Here is a 22,310-nt window from a genome sequence, read left to right as displayed (position 1 = left end):
TACAGTCAAAATCTGTTATAACGACATCGAAGGGACTGCTCATATTCAGTCGTAAAAACCGATAGTCGTAACAACCGCTGATGTTTAATGTGTATCGTGCAAGTACAAACAAATCGATAGGGAATTATTGGATAAATATATTTACATAATACGCGATTTTTCTTCAATATTAATTTGTTTTCTTTTCTTTGCGACATTTTGAAAGTTTCACGAATAACTCCACAAAGTTTTGGTGCGTCTTGTGTATAGATAAGTAACAAACTAACTGAAGAGGTATGAAGAAGCGGGCTTTGACTACCGCATGCACGTGTTTTGTTTCTAAGAATTGGAAAAGACCCTACACTAAACTAAATCCTATTGTTTTCTTTCCTGATTTTAAAAGCCATTGAAGACAAATGTGGATACCTATTCAAATTGTTTACAATACAGCTTAGCCGGTCGCTCTAACAGATCTAATTCTCCGAAATATTAGTTAAATGTGGTCGTTTTATAAGGTATGTCGCTATTACCAATGTCGTAGAAAGCAATATTTTTAATAAGGCGGTCATATGGCATTCAGCCGAGACCTTTGTTCTTGGTTATTATAACCGGCATGTTGTATTAAACGATGTCGCAGTAAACGGTTTTGACTGTAGTTCGTTATTTAATTTTATACTAAAGATCTTCATTAGCCACTAACTAAACAAAAACAACAAAACAAAATGTTGACAGTAGAGAAAATTGTACTTGAACTATGTTTTTGTGTTTTTAAATTATTTGACTCCTTTGATTTCTTAATTACCTCTGACAGTCGAGTTCGTCTGTTTGCTGACCGAGGGCAACAGGTCAACGCGCAAACCTACCTCCATTAATGGCGAATTAAATGTGCGTTTTAAAAACAGACTGATTACATAATTTTAGGAAAAAAGTTCGAAAATTCAACAAAAATGCATCAATAAAATTATATAAATAAAACTATAATTTACGTACAAAAGTTTTTATTTTACCTAAAAAAACTAGGAAGTACCTACTTGAAATTATAGTAGAATTATTTTGTCCGTGCAGTTTGGGTCATAAAACATAGCCCGGCTAGGGCGGTGAGCATTTTGCGCGGGCGCAACGCCATTATCGATAAAAACAAATGAGTCATCGAAGGCAGGTACACGGCGGCGGGGCGGTATATGAAGGGTGGTGAGACATTATTATTTTATGAGTCATTTGTTGTACTTACCTGCAAATTATAGTACATATGTCGAAGATAAATGTGCTTTTATGCATTCGTTCTCTGAATTTCTTTAGTGAGACAATGGCTACTCCTTTGTTTTTTATCAAAACGGCAGAATTTATTCAAAATAATATTTGCACGCGTTGTTATCAACAATGTGTATAAATTTTCACTGAAATGAGGATAGATCCCGAAAAGTTACAAAGTGTTTATTTCTGCCGTTCTCGTTAACTTGCTGCGGCGATATGTGGTGTAAGTGTTCGATTAGTGATTTTTTTCTTTCATTTTTATCACTAACCCACAGAATGACAAAACTAAATACACTATCGATAATGCTTATCGACAACAATAATGCGCATCACTATGCCCGTCCATAAGGCTGTTGAATGGAAGAGAGAGCGAAATACTCGCCTCACCGCTCCGATTTTTTATTACCCAAACTGCACGGACAAAATGATTCTACTATAATTTGCTTAAAAAACCATTTGAGCTCATTTCAGAATAAAACCGTCCCTCATTAAACTCGATATAGAACAATCTAGATGTATAAATCAGAACCGCTTATTAAAATCACTCTTATAAGAAATTGATGTCTTATGGGATTTTTATATTTTTTATTGAAAAATCTCTAAGTAGTGTTTTTTAAAGAGATTTCAAGAAAAATCTTATTCCAAAAACATACCGCTTTTAAGAAACTATTACGTTTTGAGAAATTAAATTCAGAGATTCTTTCATATCAAGGAGTATGAGCGTGGTTTAGTTTGTACATAAGATCCCTCTGTACTAAAATGTTTCCAACATAGAAGACGTCACGCTACGTAGGTACTGACTTGCCGTGCATCTGTCTCGCTCGCACTCGCACGTTGCGGCTTGTGACGGACTATGGATTAGTATCACGACACTCATGCTCGCAGTTCTATTCGCAAACGAAAAGAGGATCTATATATATACGTGAAGCAAAAACTTTGTATCCATTTTTACGAAAATTGCGCGGACGGAGGAGTATGAAATTTTCCACACTTATCTATACTAATATTATAAAGAGGAAAGATTTGTTTGTTTTTTTGTTTCGAATAGGCTCCGAAACTACTGGACCGATTTGAAAAATTATTTTTCCATTAGAAGCCGACATTGTCCCTGATGAACATAGGCTACTTTTTTTTATTTTCTTTTTCATTTTTTTTTGGTTTCATGTGTGTTTTAATGTTTCCGAAGCGAAGCGAGGGCGGGTCGCTAGTAGAGAATATAGAGAAGAAGTGCACAATGCTAATATTTTTTTTAAATAATGCATAAAAGATACAATAAATCAATAAAGAAAACATTACACACACTACATACTATGTATTTGACGCACACACGCATGCATACTATTTGTTTATTGTCAAACTTTTCACATTGCTTATAGTCTGTGGTCAAATTGAGAATAGATTAAATATTGTTTGTCGCTATTGATATTTGTCTACAGTGTGGTCTTGGCGAAATCTGTTATTATAAACTATTTGACAATAGAATCATATTAGTGTACAAACTTATAATTTGACTTAATTATAGTCGAATTTCGACTACCGGGGTACCATTAGTTTAAATAAATTTTTTGTTTAAACTTTTTTTTACATCGTCTCAAACTTTTTCGTCTGCGTGTTGCATGTCGCGTGACGGTCGGCCGCGGAGTAGGTATAAAGTGAAAGGCGCTCGTCAGAGCAGCCAAGGCCAATATGGCGGCGCCTATAGTTCGCAGCGGCTGACCGTGTAGTGTATAGATTATTACTCATTTGTGCCAGTGCTCCACGCTATTTTGTTTTTGTCAGAGTTAAATGCTTAGAATGTGAAAAAAAGTTTCACTTTTACCGTGGTTTCATAAATCCACACAATCCTTTTTAGTATTTTAGTTTATTTTGTATATCACACTTCCAACACTAAGAACTAGAGAGTCCCCACAGTTTGAGATTCCCCAAATCGCGTTTCCTCTCGGGCGGCTCCTTGTCCTCGCAGGCGAAGGCCAGCAGGTAGCGCGCGGGATGCCACGACACCGTGAACGTGGACGCGGACACCGGGATCTCTGCTACTTTCTCCCCTGAAACAGGAGAGGTTAACAGGGGGTTACTGGTGGTAGGACCTCTTGTGAGTCCACGCGGTTAGGTACCACCACAAAAAAAAGTCCTGATCCTTCATCGAGGCTCTTAACCTCAATCATAAAGCTTACTGCTTCACTCTGGGAGCTGTTCGTGTGAAGACTCTTTAGGCAGTCGAAGCTCTGCATTCACCTCCTCAAATTGTTCCCACCCTGATAAGGATTGCGGCTTCGAAGGCAACGCTGCTGCAAAGTCCTCTTGATACGATCTTAGATCTGGCTAGGGCGTTGGCATTTTGAGTCCTTCAGTCACTTAGTCTGGCTAACCTTGCCAATTATTATGCACTTTTCTTTATAGCTGTACTTCGGCGCGCTGTCTGGACAAAGTAGATTGGGGGGAGGGGCTCGATAGGGCTGGCACTGTTTAGCTGTTAGGTAGGCACTTACTTTTAGGTAGTTAACTTTTCAATATCTAATCAGTAAATTAAACTATTTAATATTCATAAACACTAAATAAAAGTCGCTTTCAATTCAACAAATTTAAATCTCAGCATTTTCACAACCCAATTTTTTTCCTATTCTACCCCTATAGTACGAGATCCCGCTGCAGGATTGGTGTGCTCATCGACTTTTTGTTTAAAACCAAATTTTTATGTTTATTTATAATTAAGAGAATATATATTTACTAGGGTGCCTATCAAAATTTGGCCGCCATTATTTTTAATTAAATTATTTTTAATTGATTTTTGGTAAAAAAATTCGTTTATTTATTTTTTTAATAAAATAACGTCTACATCACGGTAATTAATATGAAGATTCTAAAAAATCACGGTTGCCGTTGCGCACCTGGCCGCACCTCTTTGCAGCCAGGTGTAAACAGGTATGATTTCGATAAATTTATACGTTTATAACCTATTTTCATTAATTATATGTCAAATTGAAGCTCATTTTTTTCTATTAATTATCATATAAAGTTGCTTAATTAAATCTGGCCGCAAATAAGGGTTACTGGCTGTTAAAGATAATAAATATTGAAGGTAGAGTGGAAGAGAGTTAGCGCGTAACATCATTTGTCAGACGAGGACAGCGATTGCCGGCTGTGCGATAATATTAGCATAATAATATTAGTATTAACAATAACATTAGCCAGCACTTTTGGAATGATACATTATTAAAGTCGAGTACATGCAGCGGGATCTTAGACTACTAGTCCCCATTCCCCCCAATCTACGGTACTAGAGTCCCGTACAGTCACAAAAAAAATTGTGAAGTCAAGTTAGTAACTGTGGATCGTTACCGCTGACCGTAAATGAATACAAAATAGACGAACCGGTTTCCGTGTCTCCGATGTCGATGATGTGGTCCTCGCTCGCGGACGCCAGCAGCCTGCCGTCGAAGCTAAACGACAGCGTCCGGACAGGCCACTCCAACCTTCAACATTACAGACCAGATGTCTTAATTGTAGTAGGACGTCCAGTGAGCCTACGCAGGTAGGTACCACTACCCCGCCTATGTCTGCCGATGTACTGTAAAAACAGGTCTTAGAACTCATGTCTCGAGGTGGGTGGTGGCATTAACGTTGTAGATGTCTATGAGTTCCAGTAAACACTTAAAACCAGGTGGGCCGTGAGCTCGTCCACACATTTAAGCAATAAAGCATTACAAATACTGCTACTGGCAGAATGAACCAAAAGGAAGAACAAGGCTTATATCTGTCAAGAATAATTGCAATACTATTAAATTTCCCTATGTGGCTGGTTTTTGTAATTATGAAAGAATGAAACACTGCATTTTCCCAGGATAATTACTTTTAACGCTCTCTTGGAAATACAGTATAATTGCACAGCAACGGTTGCTATGTTTCCATGTTAAATGAATAATGTATTCTGGGTACCATTTAGGTAATATCCACTGTTCATCCTTCATTGCAAACTTCCAACTTCCAAGTCTATTTATTAGTATCTGAGGTCTCAGTATTTTACTCTTCATCTTCACCTAATATTAAAAATACAAGTTTGTCTGTTTGTTTGCATTTCGCAGACTGTTGGAGTTTGTTCAATAGTCAAATTAGTTTACATTTTGACATAATATTGTGTATATTTGATATTTTTTACGGCACATTCACCGAACTACTTTCTGCCGTGAAGCAGTAATGCGTTTCGGTTTGAAGGGTGGGGCAGCCGTTGCAACTATACAGAGATCTTAGAACTTATATGTCAAGGTGGGTGGGTGGCGCATTTATGTCATAAAATGTCTATGGGCTCCAGTAACCACTTAACACCAGGTAGGCTGTGAGCTCGTCCACCCATCTAGCAATAAAAAAAAAAACTAGAGCAAAAAATACCTGGAGAAAACTCTTAAGCAGGCCAGTTCATTGACATCCCATAGTGAGACCAGAGCATCGGCTGATCCAGTAGCAAAGTATCTACCGGTTGGGTCGTGCTCGATGCAAATACACGTACCAGGATGCGCCTTCAGTACTGTCTGCAGCTCTAGAGATGGATAACTGGATAGAAATATTAATTTTCGTTATTTTAGTAAACTCTCACCATACATACTTTGGCGACTCACTTATCCGCCCATATATTGAAACATACCACTACTTGGGCAACCGCCTTACAATTTAGACAAAATCGCTGTCGCTTGTGATTTTATCCATTATTGTTGTCAAAACATGTTCATGTACCCATTCGATACGTCTGCCGTGCTGTACACTTACCTTTATATTGAGTTACTTAAGTGCTAATCTACCTATATTGTACTGAAATCCTATCTTTTAAACAATATATGTTAAGTGAATGACATAACAATATTCATTCTCTCTGTGTTACCTATTCTTTGTGTCAGTGCCTAGACAATCTAGTTAGTTGAAGCAGCTTAAATACTACTGCTCCTATGATACCACAAAATGGGAAATTCAAACCACAGCTATATAATTTGTCATTTTTCTTCTTTACGGATCATACCATTTCCACTTTCTACACTAGTGTTATTTTGTTGATTCTTCGAACTGTAACTTGCTGTTTACAGGTAGACATTTTTCAACTTGTCCCCTACACAAGATGGAATACTCCATAGTTCTATCCTCCATGGCAAGAATGAAGTAAACTTCATAGAATACATACAAACTTTAGTAGCAGCACTTACAACTAACAAATACAAAACTATTTTTATAGTAATGTTGAAACGATTTCCTTCTAGCAGTGAATTATGATGAATTAAATTTAATGTTATAAAATACTGGGGAGTAAGGGGAGAACAGCAACAACATCTCGCTGACCCCATTGTCAACCTCACCTGCTCGCGCCGGATGGCGGCGGTGGCAAACCTGCTACCGTGGTGCTCCCTGCTGGACAACCAACGAGGCTCTGACGACCGAGACATGGCGGTATAACCATACGTCCAGTGCGCTGGAAGGGGTATTCATCACCCAGTTGGTCTAAATAACCACTAAATGCATGAGAGGAGAAAACTCTGACACAAATCAAGTGTGGCGGTACGCTTCGAGGCAGCAGCCCTGCCAACAGCCTAAGGCACTATGGGCTAATAACCTGTATGCCTGAAACTTTTATATTACTGAAACTCGAATCAAAACAAACCGGAATAAATGGAAAAACTTGATTCGAGCCCTACACCCCAGCAGAGGGTAATAGGAAAGCATGAGGATGATGATGATGTTATAAAATACTAACGTCATAATATGTACGCATCCCAATCCATTGGTGAGGAAGAACAAGTCCGATGTATTATTCCATGATATCTCGTTCACTTCGAAGTTAAACTGTTCTTCTGTCACCTGCAATAAATAAATGTCTCAATGTATTCAGTAACTGAATCGACACAAATCACCCTACCCATTATATTCATATATTTCAAAAGACAGAATCTCTGATATGTATCCTCTTTGAATGGTAATTTTTGGTATTTAATTGGTCAATGTTTAAAAAAAAAAGTGTCAATTAAAAAATTACAATTGGCTTGGTAATACTATTTTATCTGGATGATACAAGAAATATGACCAAGTTAGACAATGGTGGATTTTAATTGTTTTCTTAGTTTTTATACCGTTTAATTTTTACCTTCAATGCTGTGGGAGATTTACAATAGATATTTATGTATATAAATAATAATTCATAACTCACCACTTTATAAGTTTTTGTATCGATAAATGAAACTAAATCTTCCTTGTTCCCTACCGCAATGGTGTTGCCATTAGGAGACCATGCTATATTTATGTTTTCACCTTTGGTTGGGATTGTCGCCGCGCATTTGTGTGATCTATAAATTTTATTATCCTGTAGAACACCCTTAGATTTTCTATATTATAAGAAAAATTTAAAATTAATAGATTAAATTAAGTCACCATGAAAAAGCCAACTGAACTCAATGGTACCAATCTTGTTCAGGAAGATATATTATGAGAATTTACAATAAAGGTATGCCACACTCTCTACCGCAAAATAGTATTAATGTTCATTTGGAACTAACACTTGTCTTTTATGAATACGATGGAATCTCAACTATTGTATTCATGTGTGTTGATATAAAAATTTCTAGATGCTTATAATTTTTTTCGGATATCTCATATTAATATTTATTTATAAAGGGCTAATAATTAACATCCCAGTATTACCGTGTATCCCATATCCTAACAGATTTGTCTCCGCTCGCTGTACTCAGGAGATCAGGATGTGACGCATGCCAGCAGAGTTGATCTACAGAGCCAGTGTGGCCTTTGAAAATAAAATCTTGACTCTGAAATTTACAAAATTTGTGTCTACTTATTTTTATTTCTAGGCTGCACAGTTTTTAAGTTATTGCATAAAACAAAAAAAAAATTATTATAACCTCTCAAATTTAGTAGGGATTTTAAATATTTTGAAATAAACAATAACTCACCAATCTGCTCCTCTCTAAATTAAATATTGCAACGCTTTTATCGAATGACCCAGAAGCCAGCTTTCTACCATCACAGGACCAGCCCACGGAATGTACTTTGGATGAATGTGCAATGTACTCGCGTGTAGTATTGTGTGACGCAAAATAACTACGTAATTCACTTAAATCTTCTATAGGAGCTTGCGAATGCTTTGAATCCTTCATAGCTTTGGTTATCATGTAAAATTTAACATTAAAATTTTAGTTGTTTTCCTGTTAGTGTTTTTTGTTTATTTGACGAGTGTTCCTTTCATCGGACAAGCAAAGGAAATCTAACTCATACAGGCAAATCTTTTATAATAAATGCCAAAACCTCTAAGTTTTATGAAATTAAGACTATTTGGCAGCAGCACGAGAAGCAAAGTTGTTGGAATAATTTCATTATTTTAAAGAAGTAAGATGAAACAGCGCTCATAGAAATGATGAGAATTTACTGAGATTTCTGGGATAACCGAAGCTACGTCCAGCGATTTTGTTATCCTTAATTTTAACCTTTTAGGGTCGTATTAATCCGGATCTGGGTTTGCTTTGGAAGCTGAGAGTAGACCTCTCGTTCTCGCAAAAAGTTTAGAATGCTTTCTAAAAATATCATTGTAAAGTTCATTTCCATAAGTTTTAAGGTGAACATTACAAAAAGTTACAGAAAACCTTAAAAAATAATTTGTATGCCGAACTTTTACCTTATAATCTTGTACTGTACCTTAGTGTTCGACATTTATTTAATTAACGGGTTGTTACCAGGTTGAATGGATTAAGGCGTAGAGGTAAAGCTGAATACGTTCTGAGATTTAAAAATAAAGACAGTAGAAGAAATCAATTATTTATTCGTCATTCACTTGCCCATGTATTCTCGTCGCCACACCTTTATTTGGCTCATGAAGTAAGCCATTGGAGTTAACCAAACTGTGAGCATAAACGCGCAGTGCAACAAAGCCTCCTGAAAAAAAAGGGAAAATAGCATTAACAATAAATAATGTATCACATCACACAGCAAGCAGCACTTGGTAAGCCGTGGCTTGGCTCTGCCCCTGGCATTCCTGATGTCTATAACTCATAGACTATGAGCGACGGTAACTACTTACCATCAAGTGGGCCGTATGCACATCCACTTAGAAAGGCAATAAATAAACACAAATATCTGCACATAAGTGCGCAGAGAGTAATTTTTCTGAATTAGTAAACTGATAAACATCCGACATATTCTTTTTTAAGTTTACTCATATATTTTTAGTATCAAGCGTTACTTTTTGTGTTAAGCCGCTTGACAAAATGGAAGTTCGTTCGGTAGAGATCCTTTATACGCTCTTTAAATGGTCTGGGACCTCATCAATCACAATTTATATCTTTTAATGCGTCTGCCGTGTTAGTGGATGTTAGCTTACCCCAATCATCGCTACTTGAACAAGCTTCACTGCAATTCTTTTTTTTCTACCTATTCTAGTAACCTCAAGGGGTTAAATTAGATTCGCCGAACGACTCAGTGGGTTCACGAGATTCTAACCTGGTGACGTTGCTAACACTAGCCCTAGCAAGAGCAGTGCTTCGTAGAATCTATCAGGGAATCGGAAACGCGACCCACTGCGAAGATCCGGCGAGAAACTCACGTGTGTCTGTGGGTTAAATTCTTACTGTTGACAGCCTTTTGAAATGTCAAACTGTCTCTCTTTCCCGATAGTGGATAGAGAACATTCTTAAATTTTATTGTTCACTTAAAAAAAAGTGTTGGAAATACAAAACATGATGTTATAAGAAACTTACGCCAAGATGGCATTTATTCCTCGGCGGAATGACAATTATCATTCCTGTTTGTGTCCAGTTGCGTTTAAGCATTGTTTGTTGTGGTAGCGGTCTTCGCAGTAATTTTGTGAGATTACGTAACATATTTGAAACGAGTCTCTTAATATGAAACAGTTAAACCAGTTTAAATACAGGGATAATTATCGATTTCACAATTTTCACACTTCAGTTTGATTGCATCAGTGTCAGATTAAGTGTATTATCTATGCTAAGGCAATTGTCAATTTCAATTTTGGAATTTTCTTTTTTATTTTAAACCATTGTCCATGTAGTTGATTGTTAAACTCTTTTCATTTATTTCGTAGATGGGCGAACGAGTTAGCAGCCACCTGGTGTAAAGTAGATACCAGAGTCCATAGACATCACAAAGTGAATGTTAAAGCCCATCCTTCAAACAGAACGATGCGTTACTGTGTCTGTCCATCGGAGCGGAGTGAGAAAGTAATGCTGAGCGGAGTTTAGTACCTACGCGACGTGTCTGTTCACACTACGGGCGCACCTTGCCCTCGCGCCCCCATTCCCGATCCTGTGGACAGAATGGAAAGCAGTCGACGTCGCCCAAAACACGTCAAGTTCTTAGATCTCAGTATAGTTACAACGGCTGCCCCACCCTTCAAACCGAAACGCATTACTGCTTCACGGCAGAAATAGGCAGGGCGATGGTACCTACCCGCGCGGACTCACAAGAGGTCCTACCACAAGTAATGGTAAGCTCGATAGATAATGATAATAATTCCATTGCTGCTTTGAATTTTATAACTTAGTCTGTTTATTGAAGTATAAGGACACTACGCCCTAAACATTACGAATCCTCCCGATCCACTAACGGTGCTTTTAGTTACCTCAAGCACCGGTCACCGTTCTCGTCGAACCCGTCACTTGCGACGAAGGTCTCGAAGAGTAAATTAACCAACAGACACAGCCCAGTGAGATTCTCGCCGATTTTCTCAGTGAGTCGCGTTTCCGATCCGGAGGTAGATTCTGCGAAGCACGGCTCTTGCTAAGGTTCGTGTTAACAAAGTCGTCAGGTTTGAGCCCCGTGAGCTCACCTACTAGTTAAGGTTACGCTGAAATAGCCTCTCAAGACTGCCTATCAGCTGAGGTAGGAAAAAAGAAAAAAAAAACCGCGCCCGCACTCGCGTCCCCTCTCCGCTGCCTGACTCCGCTACCCCGCTCCGCTTACCGGTTTTGTATGGATTTTTAAACTATTTAGTTCGCAATTTCGCAACTCCCTGTCCACTAAAGAGGAGCGGAAACTTTGTGCAATCTTATTGGTTAATATTTCTCCGTTTCTCCGCTCCATTGCCTCGCTCCGCTCCGGTGGACAGGCAGCCTTAAGATTCCCTGTGTTATACATATTTTTAAACGTATCATAAACACCCAAAGATCAAGCAAGCCTGTTCATCACACTAATTTTTGCCCGATGTAGGAATCGAACCCACGACACTCGGTGCGACAGTCAGAGGCACTAACTACCACCGGGTTAGCCATTATATTCAATCCAATTAAAGAACTCTACCCATTATACCCATTATATTCAATCCAATTAAAGAACTGGCGAATATAAATAGCGAAATTTTGAATTTAAATTTCCATTCAATTTAAAACTATTTAAAAATCAAAACGAACACGTGAGTCAAGTTATCCTGTCTTATAAAAAACAAAGCAGAAAATTCGTTCCCATGGGAATTGCAGACCAGCACGACTCAATCGGTTACAAAGATAATACAAAATGTTAACTACAACAACCAAACAAAATGAAGGTATATTCAATGTACTCATAATAAATAAAACATGCATTATTAAGGGCAACTCAAAAACGACTGGTCAGATCTTGATGGAAATTGATAAAATATCATCAGATTTTAATTTAAAAGTTTTGAAGCAAAAAGTCGTCCTGTCCTAAAGGATAAGACGTCCGGTGCATTCGTGTTGAGCAAGGCAACGGTGTTCGAATCCCGCAGGCGGGTACCGATTTTTCTAATCAAATACGTACTCAACAAATGTTCACGATTGACTTCCACGGTGAAGGAATAACACCGTGTAATAAAAATCAAACCCGCAAAATTATAATTTGCATAATTGGTGGTAGGACCTCATGTGAGTCCGCGCGAATAGGTACCACCACCCTGCCTCCGTGAAGCAGTAATGCGTTTCGGTTTGAAGGGTGGGGCAGCCGTTGTAACTATACTGAGACCTTAGAACTTGTATCTCAAGGTGAGTGGCGCATTTATGTTGTAGATGTCTATAGGCTCCAGTAACCACTTAACACTAGGTGGGCTGTGAGCTCGTCCACCCAACTAAGCAATAAAAAAAGCAAGACACAAGTAAAAAAATCACTAGAATGGAGAACTATCTGTTTTTTGAAGTAGGTTAAAAAAAAAGCGAATTTCATGCGATGTGGCGACTTAAAATCGACACATCGAGTCTTGACACAGCGAGAGATTATCATTATGATGGAGATTAAAATAATCAAAACATTAAGATAAGAATCATTTGATGAACTCAAATATAATAATTTATTATAAAATTACAGCTAATATCACAGATTCAAAGGTAACAACACGTTAATGTCATTTGGTAAGAGCATGTAATAATAAAAATGACAATTCTCAAATACCTAATTAATATAGCACTTTCACAATAAGGTTCAAGAATTTTGGTTATCAAAGAAATTGATGACACACGACATATTGGTGAATAATTAAGTTTTGGTTAGCCTTAGAATACTCTGCTCTATTCTCGACAAACATTTATAAATACGAAATGGTGTACTGTCGGATATTAATGCGCACTCTTTCAATAAAAAATAGAATGTTTTCGGTGTGTTCTTTATCAAATCAAATTCGAATTTCTCTTTTCTGTTATCGGCTTTAACCATAAAATTATATTTGTAATGTCTGAACCAATATTTGAAGTCTTGTATTCTTTCTAATTTTATCAATGGCTCTTTTAGATTGGCTTCCTTGAATACAATAAGAGGAACTTCATCCTCGGAATCGGTAGAATCATTAGATCTCTCGTCTACTCCTTTGGATTGTTTGATTATTTTTCCTGCTTTATAATCTTCAATATTTTTATCGATGATTTTTGTTAATTGTGCATCCTTTATCGAGTCACAAATATCCTCGGTTTCGATTTTACCAATCTTCATGTACAACTGGCTGATATCATATTCGTTTTCGTCAAACTTTGGATTCGTTTTAGGTATTAATTCATCAACGTCAACATCGCTGTCGTCATCAAATAATTTTGGTTCATTCTCTTCGACAATTTCCAATTTAGTTTCTTGTAATGTTGTGTTTTCGCCTGTCCTTAGATCTGCACTCATATTACGTGAATCAATTTCCTGTTCATTTTTCGTATCGTTTGGAGCCCCTTCATCAGCGCCGACGAAGCTGGTTGCTGGTGTTTCTGTTGAAAGGGACACGTGACTCTTGTCATCGAGATTTTGCGTATCGTTTTTAGCATTTTCTAAATTCCAAATGACATTTTTCAATTCATGCGCGACTTGAGTCACGACGTCTCTCTCCATTTGACTATAATACGCTTCTAATAATTTGTTTATTTGTATTTTAGCTTCTCCGCGTTTTTCTGTTCGACGCCTCTTAGACACATCGGCTTCGTTGTTGGAGAACTCTGATTTTCGCTTTCTTGGTTCAGTGGATCTGTACTCTTTTGGTATAGGTATTTTATATGTTTTACACGATTTGAGGATTAATTCTTTGATGGCTCTTTCTCTGTTGAACGTTTCTGGATTAAATTCGAACGAGTCGTAGCTGTGTACACTTCTGCTATCTTCCATGTTACGTTCCAGGTTACGATCATCGAAATCGTCATTAAAAATATCATTCTCGTCACGTTGTGGATCCATGTTCTCAGGATCGGAGTCCTCGGGTTCTGTTTTTATTTCGTATACCAAAAAATCATCATCAAAGATATTCTTATCTTCATCTTCTTCCTCAATAGTTTCAAACTTATCAGTTTCGACCACACTAACACTCTCTGTAGAAACGTCTTTGTCACTACTGTTCTCATTCGAGTCATATCCTTGATCGCTTGCTTTCTCTTCATGCATTTCATTCTTCTCATCAACAATATGTTCTAAAGTAGGCTTGTTCGTTTTAATCCAATTTTTGTTGTCACAATTCCTGACTATTACCATTTCTATATCTTTACTGTATTTTAGTTTTTTATCGTAAGCCATAAGCTCACAGTTACTGATCACTTTATTGGTTCCATCAACACCTTTAATTAAATTTGAAGATGTATCAAAATCTATCAATTGTAGATTCTCGCATGAATATTTTAATGAGTATTTAGAAAACTCTTCACTGAGTAACATAATGTGGTTACTATCAGTGCTGTGATTTGCTATTACTTCTGTGTAGGCAGATAAGGGAGTTAAACTGTATCCAAAATCCACTTTAGGGATAATGCTGATGTCATTGTTTTGCGGTATTTTATCTAATATATTCATAGATAGCTCGTCGATTAAATCTATTTTGTTGTTTTGTTTATCTGGTAAATACTCTAGATAGATGTAATCATCCATATCCAGATAATGTTCATCTCCTGTGTCCAACATGCAATGAACTGACAGTATTTTTCTTCGAAACTGCAAATATTTGATCCAATCTTCAAAGGAAAATAATCTATCAGTCTTATTAGATGCAAAACCTAACTTGTAGGACTTGCAATATTTTTCATTTTCATTTATCTTATCAACCGCTTTGGACAATCTATATTCATAATCATCATCTAAACCGAAACATATTTTTAATGCTACAATAATATATGCCATAACAATAGATTCATAATCAGGCATTTTATAACAATTGTTCAAATCATCATTACTTATTTGCAATTTGATACTGTCAAAACTGTACATTAATGAGAGAACTAAGTTTTTAAATTCATTGGGTAAACAGAGTTCCGTTATAAAATTATTCACAATGTTCCTCATATCTGGCAAGACTGGTGTACCTATCTCTAATTGATTTAATAAGGCCATAGTCATCCACCTACATTTGATTGAGCTTAACAGTCTCCTTGGGCTGCAACTCCTGACAAAGTATGGCCAGTCAGGTATTAATTTGGTATTGATGTCGTCAGGGATGTGCCTACTGAAATCAGTTATATCAAGTCTGCCCTCCTTGATATAGCGAAATAAATGTGACATCTGTAATTCACTCTTGTCTAGGTTTAGTGCTGTATACAGCATAGAAACAAGTAAGCCACAAGTTATGGCCCGAATGTCTCGTTGGCGCGATACATACTTTGTGGCTAAGCCACTATTTCCATTGGATCTATCCTCTGCATCGTTTTCAGAAGGAATTTTTTCATTGCTTTTGCTCTTTCCTGGTAACTTTGATTGCATCTCTTCATTTATATTACATGTTAATCTGAAAACACAATATTTTTATAAGAGAATGCTTGAGAAGTGGTAATAGGTTGTAGTTTGAAGGTTATCTATGGGCACTTAATATTAGGTGGGCTGTGAGTTCTCGTTCTCGTTCAACAGAATAAATAATAAAAAGTGCAATTTTGATCTTTAAGGTACAGCTGCTGCTGTCAATGCTGTAGGTAGTTCTGAAGACATTTGTTTTTTAATTCATTGCTTTACATCAAAGGCGTAAGAATCAAAATTTACATATAGCACACAGTTTAGAAGAAATGTCATTCTAATAATTAGTCATTCTATCTAATTTCCTGGTAGATCATTATGTTGATCAAGCAAGTCTAAATCTTTCATGTGCAATGCAATAAGACTAAAGTTTTTTTAAATTGTTATGGAAACTCATGTTCCCACTCTGTTGCAAAGTCTAAACTATAGTTTATAATGTCTGATGCTTGAAACTGAAACGGCTTATGGACTTAAGATGCCCGTAAGAAAAACAGTATAACAAAGGTACAATATTTACCCGAGGTCATCCTTTATTTGATATTTCCTGATGTAGTTTGACCATACCCATAGTAGTTTCATTTTGAAGCTTGGTTTCGCTCCAAGCTCTATAAGTTCATCAGCTAAGCCACACAGGATAAAGTTATATATATGCCACTTGTACCACTCCCCAGTCACTTGAAAAAAAAAAAAAATTTAGGAAACACGAATTTAAAAATAATGTAGAGGGTACAGTGCCTATAAATAGCAACGCCTTTGCTCCAAACATTTTTGCACCCAGTCACCGTTCTCGTCGAACCCGTCGCTTGCGACGAAGGGCTCGACGAGTAAATTAACTCTCAGACACAGCCCACTGAGTTTCTCGCCGGATCTTCTCAGTGGGTCGGGTTTCCGATCCGGTGGTAGATTCTGCGAATCACGGCTCTTGCTAGGGTTCGTGTTAGCAATGTCATCAGGTTTGAGCCCCGTGAGCTCACCTACTAGTTAGGGTTACGCTGGAATAGCCTCTCAAGGCTACCAGCTTAGGTAGGAAAAAAAAAAACCAAACATTCATTCATTCGGTGGCGTTCGTCAGAGAAGGTAGTCGTGGACATGGTTTACGTGAGTCATTGTTTTATGTCTGTAAATGTGTGCTTAAAGTCAAGGTAATACCAAAGTGTTTACTCTGTATTCTGGTTGTTTGGTGATTTATGTCAATATTTATGTTGAATTAGAGTCAATTAATTAGAGTTTGAGAATAACAAAAGTTGTAATATTTAAATTGTTTTTTTATAAATGGTTTTTCTTCTGAATTCTAAATATATTATACTATTATTATAAACTACAATGCAAATCTGAAGTTGACTTATCGATATAAGCTAAAATGGTAAAGGCAACTTTTATATGTGCATTTTTGTGAGACTTTTCCACTAAGTAAGTGCTTTGTACTGATAATAATACTGTTCTCTGAAATTATTTGTTCTGTAATGATGAATGATCAATAGCAAGAATTTTACAAGCAACTTTTTATCTCCTGTCAAGATTAATCGAGTCCATTTCATCATATTGTAGCTATAGCTCGAAAATAGCAGAAAAGTTGGAATACATACAGCACTGCACTGAATGATTTAAAAGTCTGAATACATACATCACTGCACTGAATGATTTACCAGTGATTTAAAAGTTTGAGCTAGTAGTAGTGTAACCTATCCTGTGTCATAATAGTTTATTGTTGTCTTATGATTAGGGCTATTTTCTCTTCGTGTTTTGAAGATGTTTGTTTAAAAGATGAAACCTCTACGGAATTTTAAACATTTTGTCAGTCAAGATATATCACACAATAATAGACCTAACCCAAATTCTAGTAATTAGACTAATCTTCGAATCTACATACTTTCAACTTTATCTTCACTAATTTTTAAGATTTTTTTTCGTGTGCTATACGCAGTCGTTCCATCAGCGAATATGCTTTTTTCAACGACTGTTTCTCGCACATTCGTGTCCTGTGTACCACATTCCACACAGTAATAAAAACCATCGATTAAGGCCATGTCTTTATTTCCACACACTTCACACGAATTATGTGAATTCATTTTTGTATTTATTACTCTGCTCCTGCTGAGAATTATATTATAACTGTACGTTCTTCAGCAATAAAATAAATTTACATTTCACATAAATAATAATATGGTCTCATATTATTTTTCTCACGAAATGTAATTACCTATGTAGTTACATTTTTCAACTAGAAAGGCGAAAGCATCGTACCATACAGCCAAACTTTTTTATTTAAAAAATCTATTTTATGAAAAAAGATATGGAAGGAAATAAAGTCAAGTGGATTTATTTTAAACTGTACTCAATTGGAATGGAATAAATAGAAATAAGATGAAATTGGAAGAAATAAAGTAAAATAAAATGATGTTTATCTCATTTAATTTCATAAAGGTCCCCACGAGCATTCACCAGCTAACTTTGGACAATTTGCGTATAGATAATACACAAGTATGGCTATCGACTTTTAACAATGCCATTATAGCTAACGTGGGGTTTATATGTATATATAAATATGGCAATCAGCAATGCTATGCTCTAGTGACCCTGTTGAACGGTTAAATTTGAGGGGACTGGGTTCTGTAGGTGATGAGGGGCTATTTAAAAAACACTCTGCTTCATGATTAATACAGTTATATTGCAAATACTTTGTACACTATTACACCATTATAGTATTTTATTTTTATAAAACTCTTATATGTTGCTCTGACCGTGTCTAGATGAGAAGTAATTGTTTCAAACATTTATAATAATTCCAATATTCGAAATCTGTAACCTTTTTTTTTTTTGGAGTTTATGGCCTGTTATTCTGTAATCTAACTGGGTTGCCAATCGCAACCGCCATTCGAGCAGCTGAGGACCGGACAAGATGGAAACAGCTCACGAGACAGGCAACGGTCAAGTTTCAGGGACACGACCTTCAGCAATGAAGAAAGCGACGAAGAAGATTCTGTAATCTTATTTTTTTAAAGGTATTTTATGGCCTTATAACTAAGACCTTTAAGTCATGTCTTATTTTAATTTATATTCTTAATTTTATGAAAATTGGTAATATAGAGTGAAACAAAATGAAATGAAGATGATTAATATGAGACATAAATCAACTGGGATGAAATTAAATGAAATGAGATGATATGGGATGAAATATAATCTCAGTAAAATGGTGGTCATTTGCTGAGATTTTTTCAGTGGACTTTTTGGAGGATCCCGAGAAGTTACGTTCAGCAGCGTTGTTTAATTTTCCCACATTAGTGCACTTTCACAGATATTAAACTACCGTTATTACACATTTAAACCTGAAGAAACACTAAATAGACAAAATAAAACAAATTACACAACTTCACTCCTCGCGTTCCCGCCAAAAAGTCCCTGTAATCTTATTTTTTTTTTTTTTTATTAAGTGATTTTATGACCTGGTAACTAAGACCTTTAAGTCATGTCTTATTTTAATTTATATTCTTATTTTTATGAAAAATGATAATATGGAGTGAAATGAAATGAAAATGATTAATTTGAGACGTCAATCAACTGGGATGAAATTAAATGAAATGAGATGATATGGAATGAAATATAATCTTAGTAAAATGGTGGTCATTTACTAAGATTTTTTCAGTGGACTTTTTGGAGGATCCCGAGAAGTTGCGTCCAGCGGCTTTGTTTCATTTTCCCACATTTGTGCACTTTCACAGATATTAAACAGTTAATAAACCACCGTTATTACACATTTAAACCTGAAGAAACACTAAATAGACAAAATAAAACAAATCACACAACTTTACTCCTCGCGTTCCCGCCAAAAAGTCCCTGTAATCTTATATGTGTCAAGTGTTGCCAGCCATTACTTTCATATTAAAACTCCAACAGACACAATTAATAACGCCCAGTGCCAATATTTTTACGCCCGTGTGTTGGTTAATACTCGTCGACAATCAGTCTTGGTCTTTACATACATACAGAAACACATTGTAATGTAAAATGGATGTATTTCGGTACCTACATTTTATATAAATGCTTAAGTATGCCGTAGTTTGAACTTTAGAGTTCATGTTTAAATGTTGTCAGTGCTGTCACTATTTATTTATTTAGAGAGGCAAAGGTATCATTCGCAATGTAGACTCTTAGACTATTAGAGCGAATAATTGAATTTATATTACCATACCATTAAAAGAAATCAGTGACAACAAGAAAATTAAGAGTAATCTCTTTCTCATTTCATTTTACTATTGACACAGATGAGCTCGCCTACCATATCTGTTCTTCAAGGATTACCACAGCTTAAGATATCTCAACTTTTTGAGATTTACAACTGAAGTGTTTGGATAGTTTTTAACTTCCTTTATTTCCCGTACTAAATAGGTTGGGAAATTTAATTAAAAAAATCAAATCTTTTATTTTACATTTTCATCACACATTTTCAAAACGTAGAGCTTTACTTTTACTACCGGCAACACTGATACAAACTCTTGTCAACTCCTCTATGAAGTTGCGTGAAGAAGTGGAGTGCTGTATATGTGTTGTAGCGTGTATGCTCATGCCGTTCGTAATTCGCGTAATTTGAGCCCATATGTAATTCAACCACTTGCTGAAAGAAACTAGCTATCTAAGTTAACCGCGGTTGCAAGTTTACGATCGTGACTACATATTCCGCGTCTAGACTGACATGGTAACTAGGGTTCCACCACACCCTTGATCGTCGTCAACGTTGCGTGTTTATCGCCCGCGGCCGTGTTTCCGATCACCCAGACGTTATCCTGTGTGCTTAGTAGTGTTTGTGTAAAGTTTGACTTGTGGGTTAGTCGTGCTGTGCGATCCTGGTGTGTACATTGATGGGCAGAGTCGCGCAGGGCTGGCGGGCGGCAGAGAGGCCGCATCGGCGGGTTTTTGCTTCGCGGAGGGTCTTCTATAAAATCAGTCACACTGGAACTGATGGAATTAGAGAATATCGTCGCGAACACTGTTTACTTGAAAGCCAGAGAGGGTGAGTTTGTTTTTTTTAATTGAAGAAATGCAACCGGCTTAATATCGTACGGTCGCTTAACTTAACGTGTCGTTGACCCTGCGGCGATTACAAAACAGAATAATAAAACGATGACTAGACCAAAACGAAACAACTGTGCTTCATAGCCATATTCAATTTCAAATTCATGAAATATATTATTACAAAAGTTATTACAATTAATTGTTATTGCAATGTTATTCATACATGTGTTGTTAATTGGCGATTACAGGAGTTAGATAACATGCTAACAGGTTGGACACATGTGTATTAAACTCATTAATACAAAATATTTGCATTTTAATTGGATATGTGTAACAATAGGTATTATTGAATTACATTTAATTATATTAAAGGAAAATAATATGAAATAACTAAGTGAAATATATAATTAACTTTAAGGTAAATGTCAAAAAGTATTGTTTGTATGTAAATTTTTAATTAAGCAAAAACAAATTAAAACATTAAAAAAAAAAATGCAAATAACCCTCGAATGATAAATTTTGCTATCACATGTTCTTAATTGTCTCTAGGGATCAGCTTAGTAAGATATTATAATAAGATATTAAACATAATTGCAACATGGTACTGTAACTCAATATAATATCGTATATTACATACAAACATAAAATGTAATGTCTAATAATGAGACAATTGTATGACGATTGTCAGTAAGTGATGGCTTGGCTCTCCTCTTGACATTGCTGAAGTCCACAGGCGATGGTCACCATAAGGTGGCCCATATACTCATACGTCTGCAAGAACAATAAAAAAAAACAGGCTGTGTCTGCTAATTTCTTGTATTTTTAAAACAGTAACCTGTCTAGACATTCAACTGTAGTTTTGAGAAAAACAATTATATATATATTGATGACATATGTTTTTACTCTAAAATGGACAGAACACCTGCTACGCACTGGTTGTCATATGTGTGAGGAAACAGATCAACCATTGGTCAGCTACTGCTACTGTTCCCTCCTCTCCTCTCCTCTCACTCATAGCATTGAAGCTTCTGCAGATACTGTATCTGTATCTGTAAAAATATCTAGGGTCACTATCTGACTTATATGCTTATGTGCTGTCCAGCAGTGTATGTCTGTGGGCTCATGATGATGATGATAATAATATGATACATGTTCATGAATGTTCCAATGTGAACCTCCTGGAAGTAGCATGGTTTTTCGATTGATTTACTTTTGTCTCCCTTGCATCTTCAATAATATATGTTAATAATATAAACCTGAACACAAATAACTCTGTAACATTGTACTTTGAGCATACCACTGATTTGCAATTAAAATGAAAATGAGTATGCAATTAGAATTATTCATCATTTACATTATCAAATAAGGCTCTTGTATGTCAGTTGACAATATTGTGCTAGGACTATATGGATCAGGGGTGAGCAAACTTTTTCCACAGGGGGCTCAAAAGTGTAGGATATCGAATTGTTATTGTCAATAATATCAATACATTAAAAAAAATACTAAACTTAGCATTTCACATAATATAAGATTACTATATAACTTCATAAGACTTCTTAAGAAAATATATACGAATTTGCTAGTAATAGTTTACTTAACTTAGTAATTAATTTTAGTTTGACACACTCAATATAAACCAGGAATCTAAAGCAAAAGAAGCTTCTAGATGTACCGTCACCATCGAATGCATGTGATTGCAGATCGTCCGCTGGTAAAAAATACTATTACATTAAGTAAGGGCAGTACAGAAAATGTTAAAAAAAGTAATTTCACATTTGCGATAAAAAAAAAAATACTAGTTTTCACAGGGCTCGATCTGCAACATTAATCTGTAACACATCAAGATTTATATTGATGTAATGTATTATATTTTAATTACAATT

At 36.1% G+C, this 22,310-nt stretch overlaps 3 protein-coding genes across 5 annotated transcripts in view; 1 reads left to right on the top strand and 2 right to left on the bottom strand.

Moving 5' to 3' along the window:
- Positions 1-960: 960 nt before the first annotated feature.
- tex (THO complex 3 homolog tex) lies at positions 961-8,894 on the bottom strand. The gene is made up of 7 exons (XM_028172348.2): positions 8,175-8,894; positions 7,909-8,030; positions 7,418-7,553; positions 6,968-7,071; positions 5,620-5,781; positions 4,606-4,706; positions 961-3,278 (listed from the first exon to the last, which is right to left on the bottom strand). The coding sequence occupies exons 1-7, from the start codon at positions 8,391-8,393 to the stop codon at positions 3,121-3,123; spliced, it is 1,002 nt and encodes a 333-aa protein (XP_028028149.1). The 5' UTR covers positions 8,394-8,894; the 3' UTR covers positions 961-3,120.
- A 3,602-nt stretch (positions 8,895-12,496) lies between these two features.
- On the bottom strand, positions 12,497-17,642 carry TAF1B (TATA box-binding protein-associated factor RNA polymerase I subunit B). Its single transcript, XM_028172335.2, has 3 exons — positions 17,288-17,642; positions 15,935-16,091; positions 12,497-15,415 (listed from the first exon to the last, which is right to left on the bottom strand). The coding sequence occupies exons 1-3, from the start codon at positions 17,484-17,486 to the stop codon at positions 12,715-12,717; spliced, it is 3,057 nt and encodes a 1,018-aa protein (XP_028028136.2). The 5' UTR covers positions 17,487-17,642; the 3' UTR covers positions 12,497-12,714.
- Positions 17,643-19,903: 2,261 nt separating this feature from the next.
- Positions 19,904-22,310, top strand: part of Gprk2 (G protein-coupled receptor kinase 2) — a 109,596-nt gene continuing 107,189 nt past the window's right edge. For all 3 annotated transcript variants that reach the window (XR_016325476.1, XM_028172340.2, XM_028172339.2), the window contains exon 1: positions 19,904-20,425. Coding sequence is in view for 2 of the 3 variants with exons in the window: in XM_028172340.2 (XP_028028141.1) it covers positions 20,374-20,425 (52 nt within the window). In the remaining variant the exon portion in view is untranslated. The remainder of the gene's footprint in view (positions 20,426-22,310) is intronic.

Source organism: Bombyx mandarina, chromosome 26, assembly GCF_030267445.1.
Source record: "Bombyx mandarina strain Sakado chromosome 26, ASM3026744v2".
NCBI lineage: Eukaryota > Metazoa > Arthropoda > Insecta > Lepidoptera > Bombycidae > Bombyx > Bombyx mandarina.
Note: the sequence above shows the minus strand (reverse complement) of the source record. Positions and strands in the feature narration are given on the sequence as shown.

Excerpts from the sequence above, each read along its gene's own strand:
- tex (XM_028172348.2), bottom strand. The coding sequence starts at position 8,393 with ATGATAACCAAAGCTATGAAGGATTCAAAGCATTCGCAAGCTCCTATA. Across the intron at positions 5,782-6,967 it reads GGATGCGTACATATTATGAC|TTATCCATCTCTAGAGCTGC; the intron begins GTTAGTATTTTA and ends ATTTCTATCCAG. Across the intron at positions 3,279-4,605 it reads CATCGGAGACACGGAAACCG|GGGAGAAAGTAGCAGAGATC; the intron begins GTTCGTCTATTT and ends CTCCTGTTTCAG.
- TAF1B (XM_028172335.2), bottom strand. The coding sequence starts at position 17,486 with ATGAATTCACATAATTCGTGTGAAGTGTGTGGAAATAAAGACATGGCC. Across the intron at positions 16,092-17,287 it reads TAGTGAAGATAAAGTTGAAA|TGACTGGGGAGTGGTACAAG; the intron begins GTATGTAGATTC and ends TTTTTTTTCAAG. Across the intron at positions 15,416-15,934 it reads CAAATAAAGGATGACCTCGG|ATTAACATGTAATATAAATG; the intron begins GTAAATATTGTA and ends TTGTGTTTTCAG.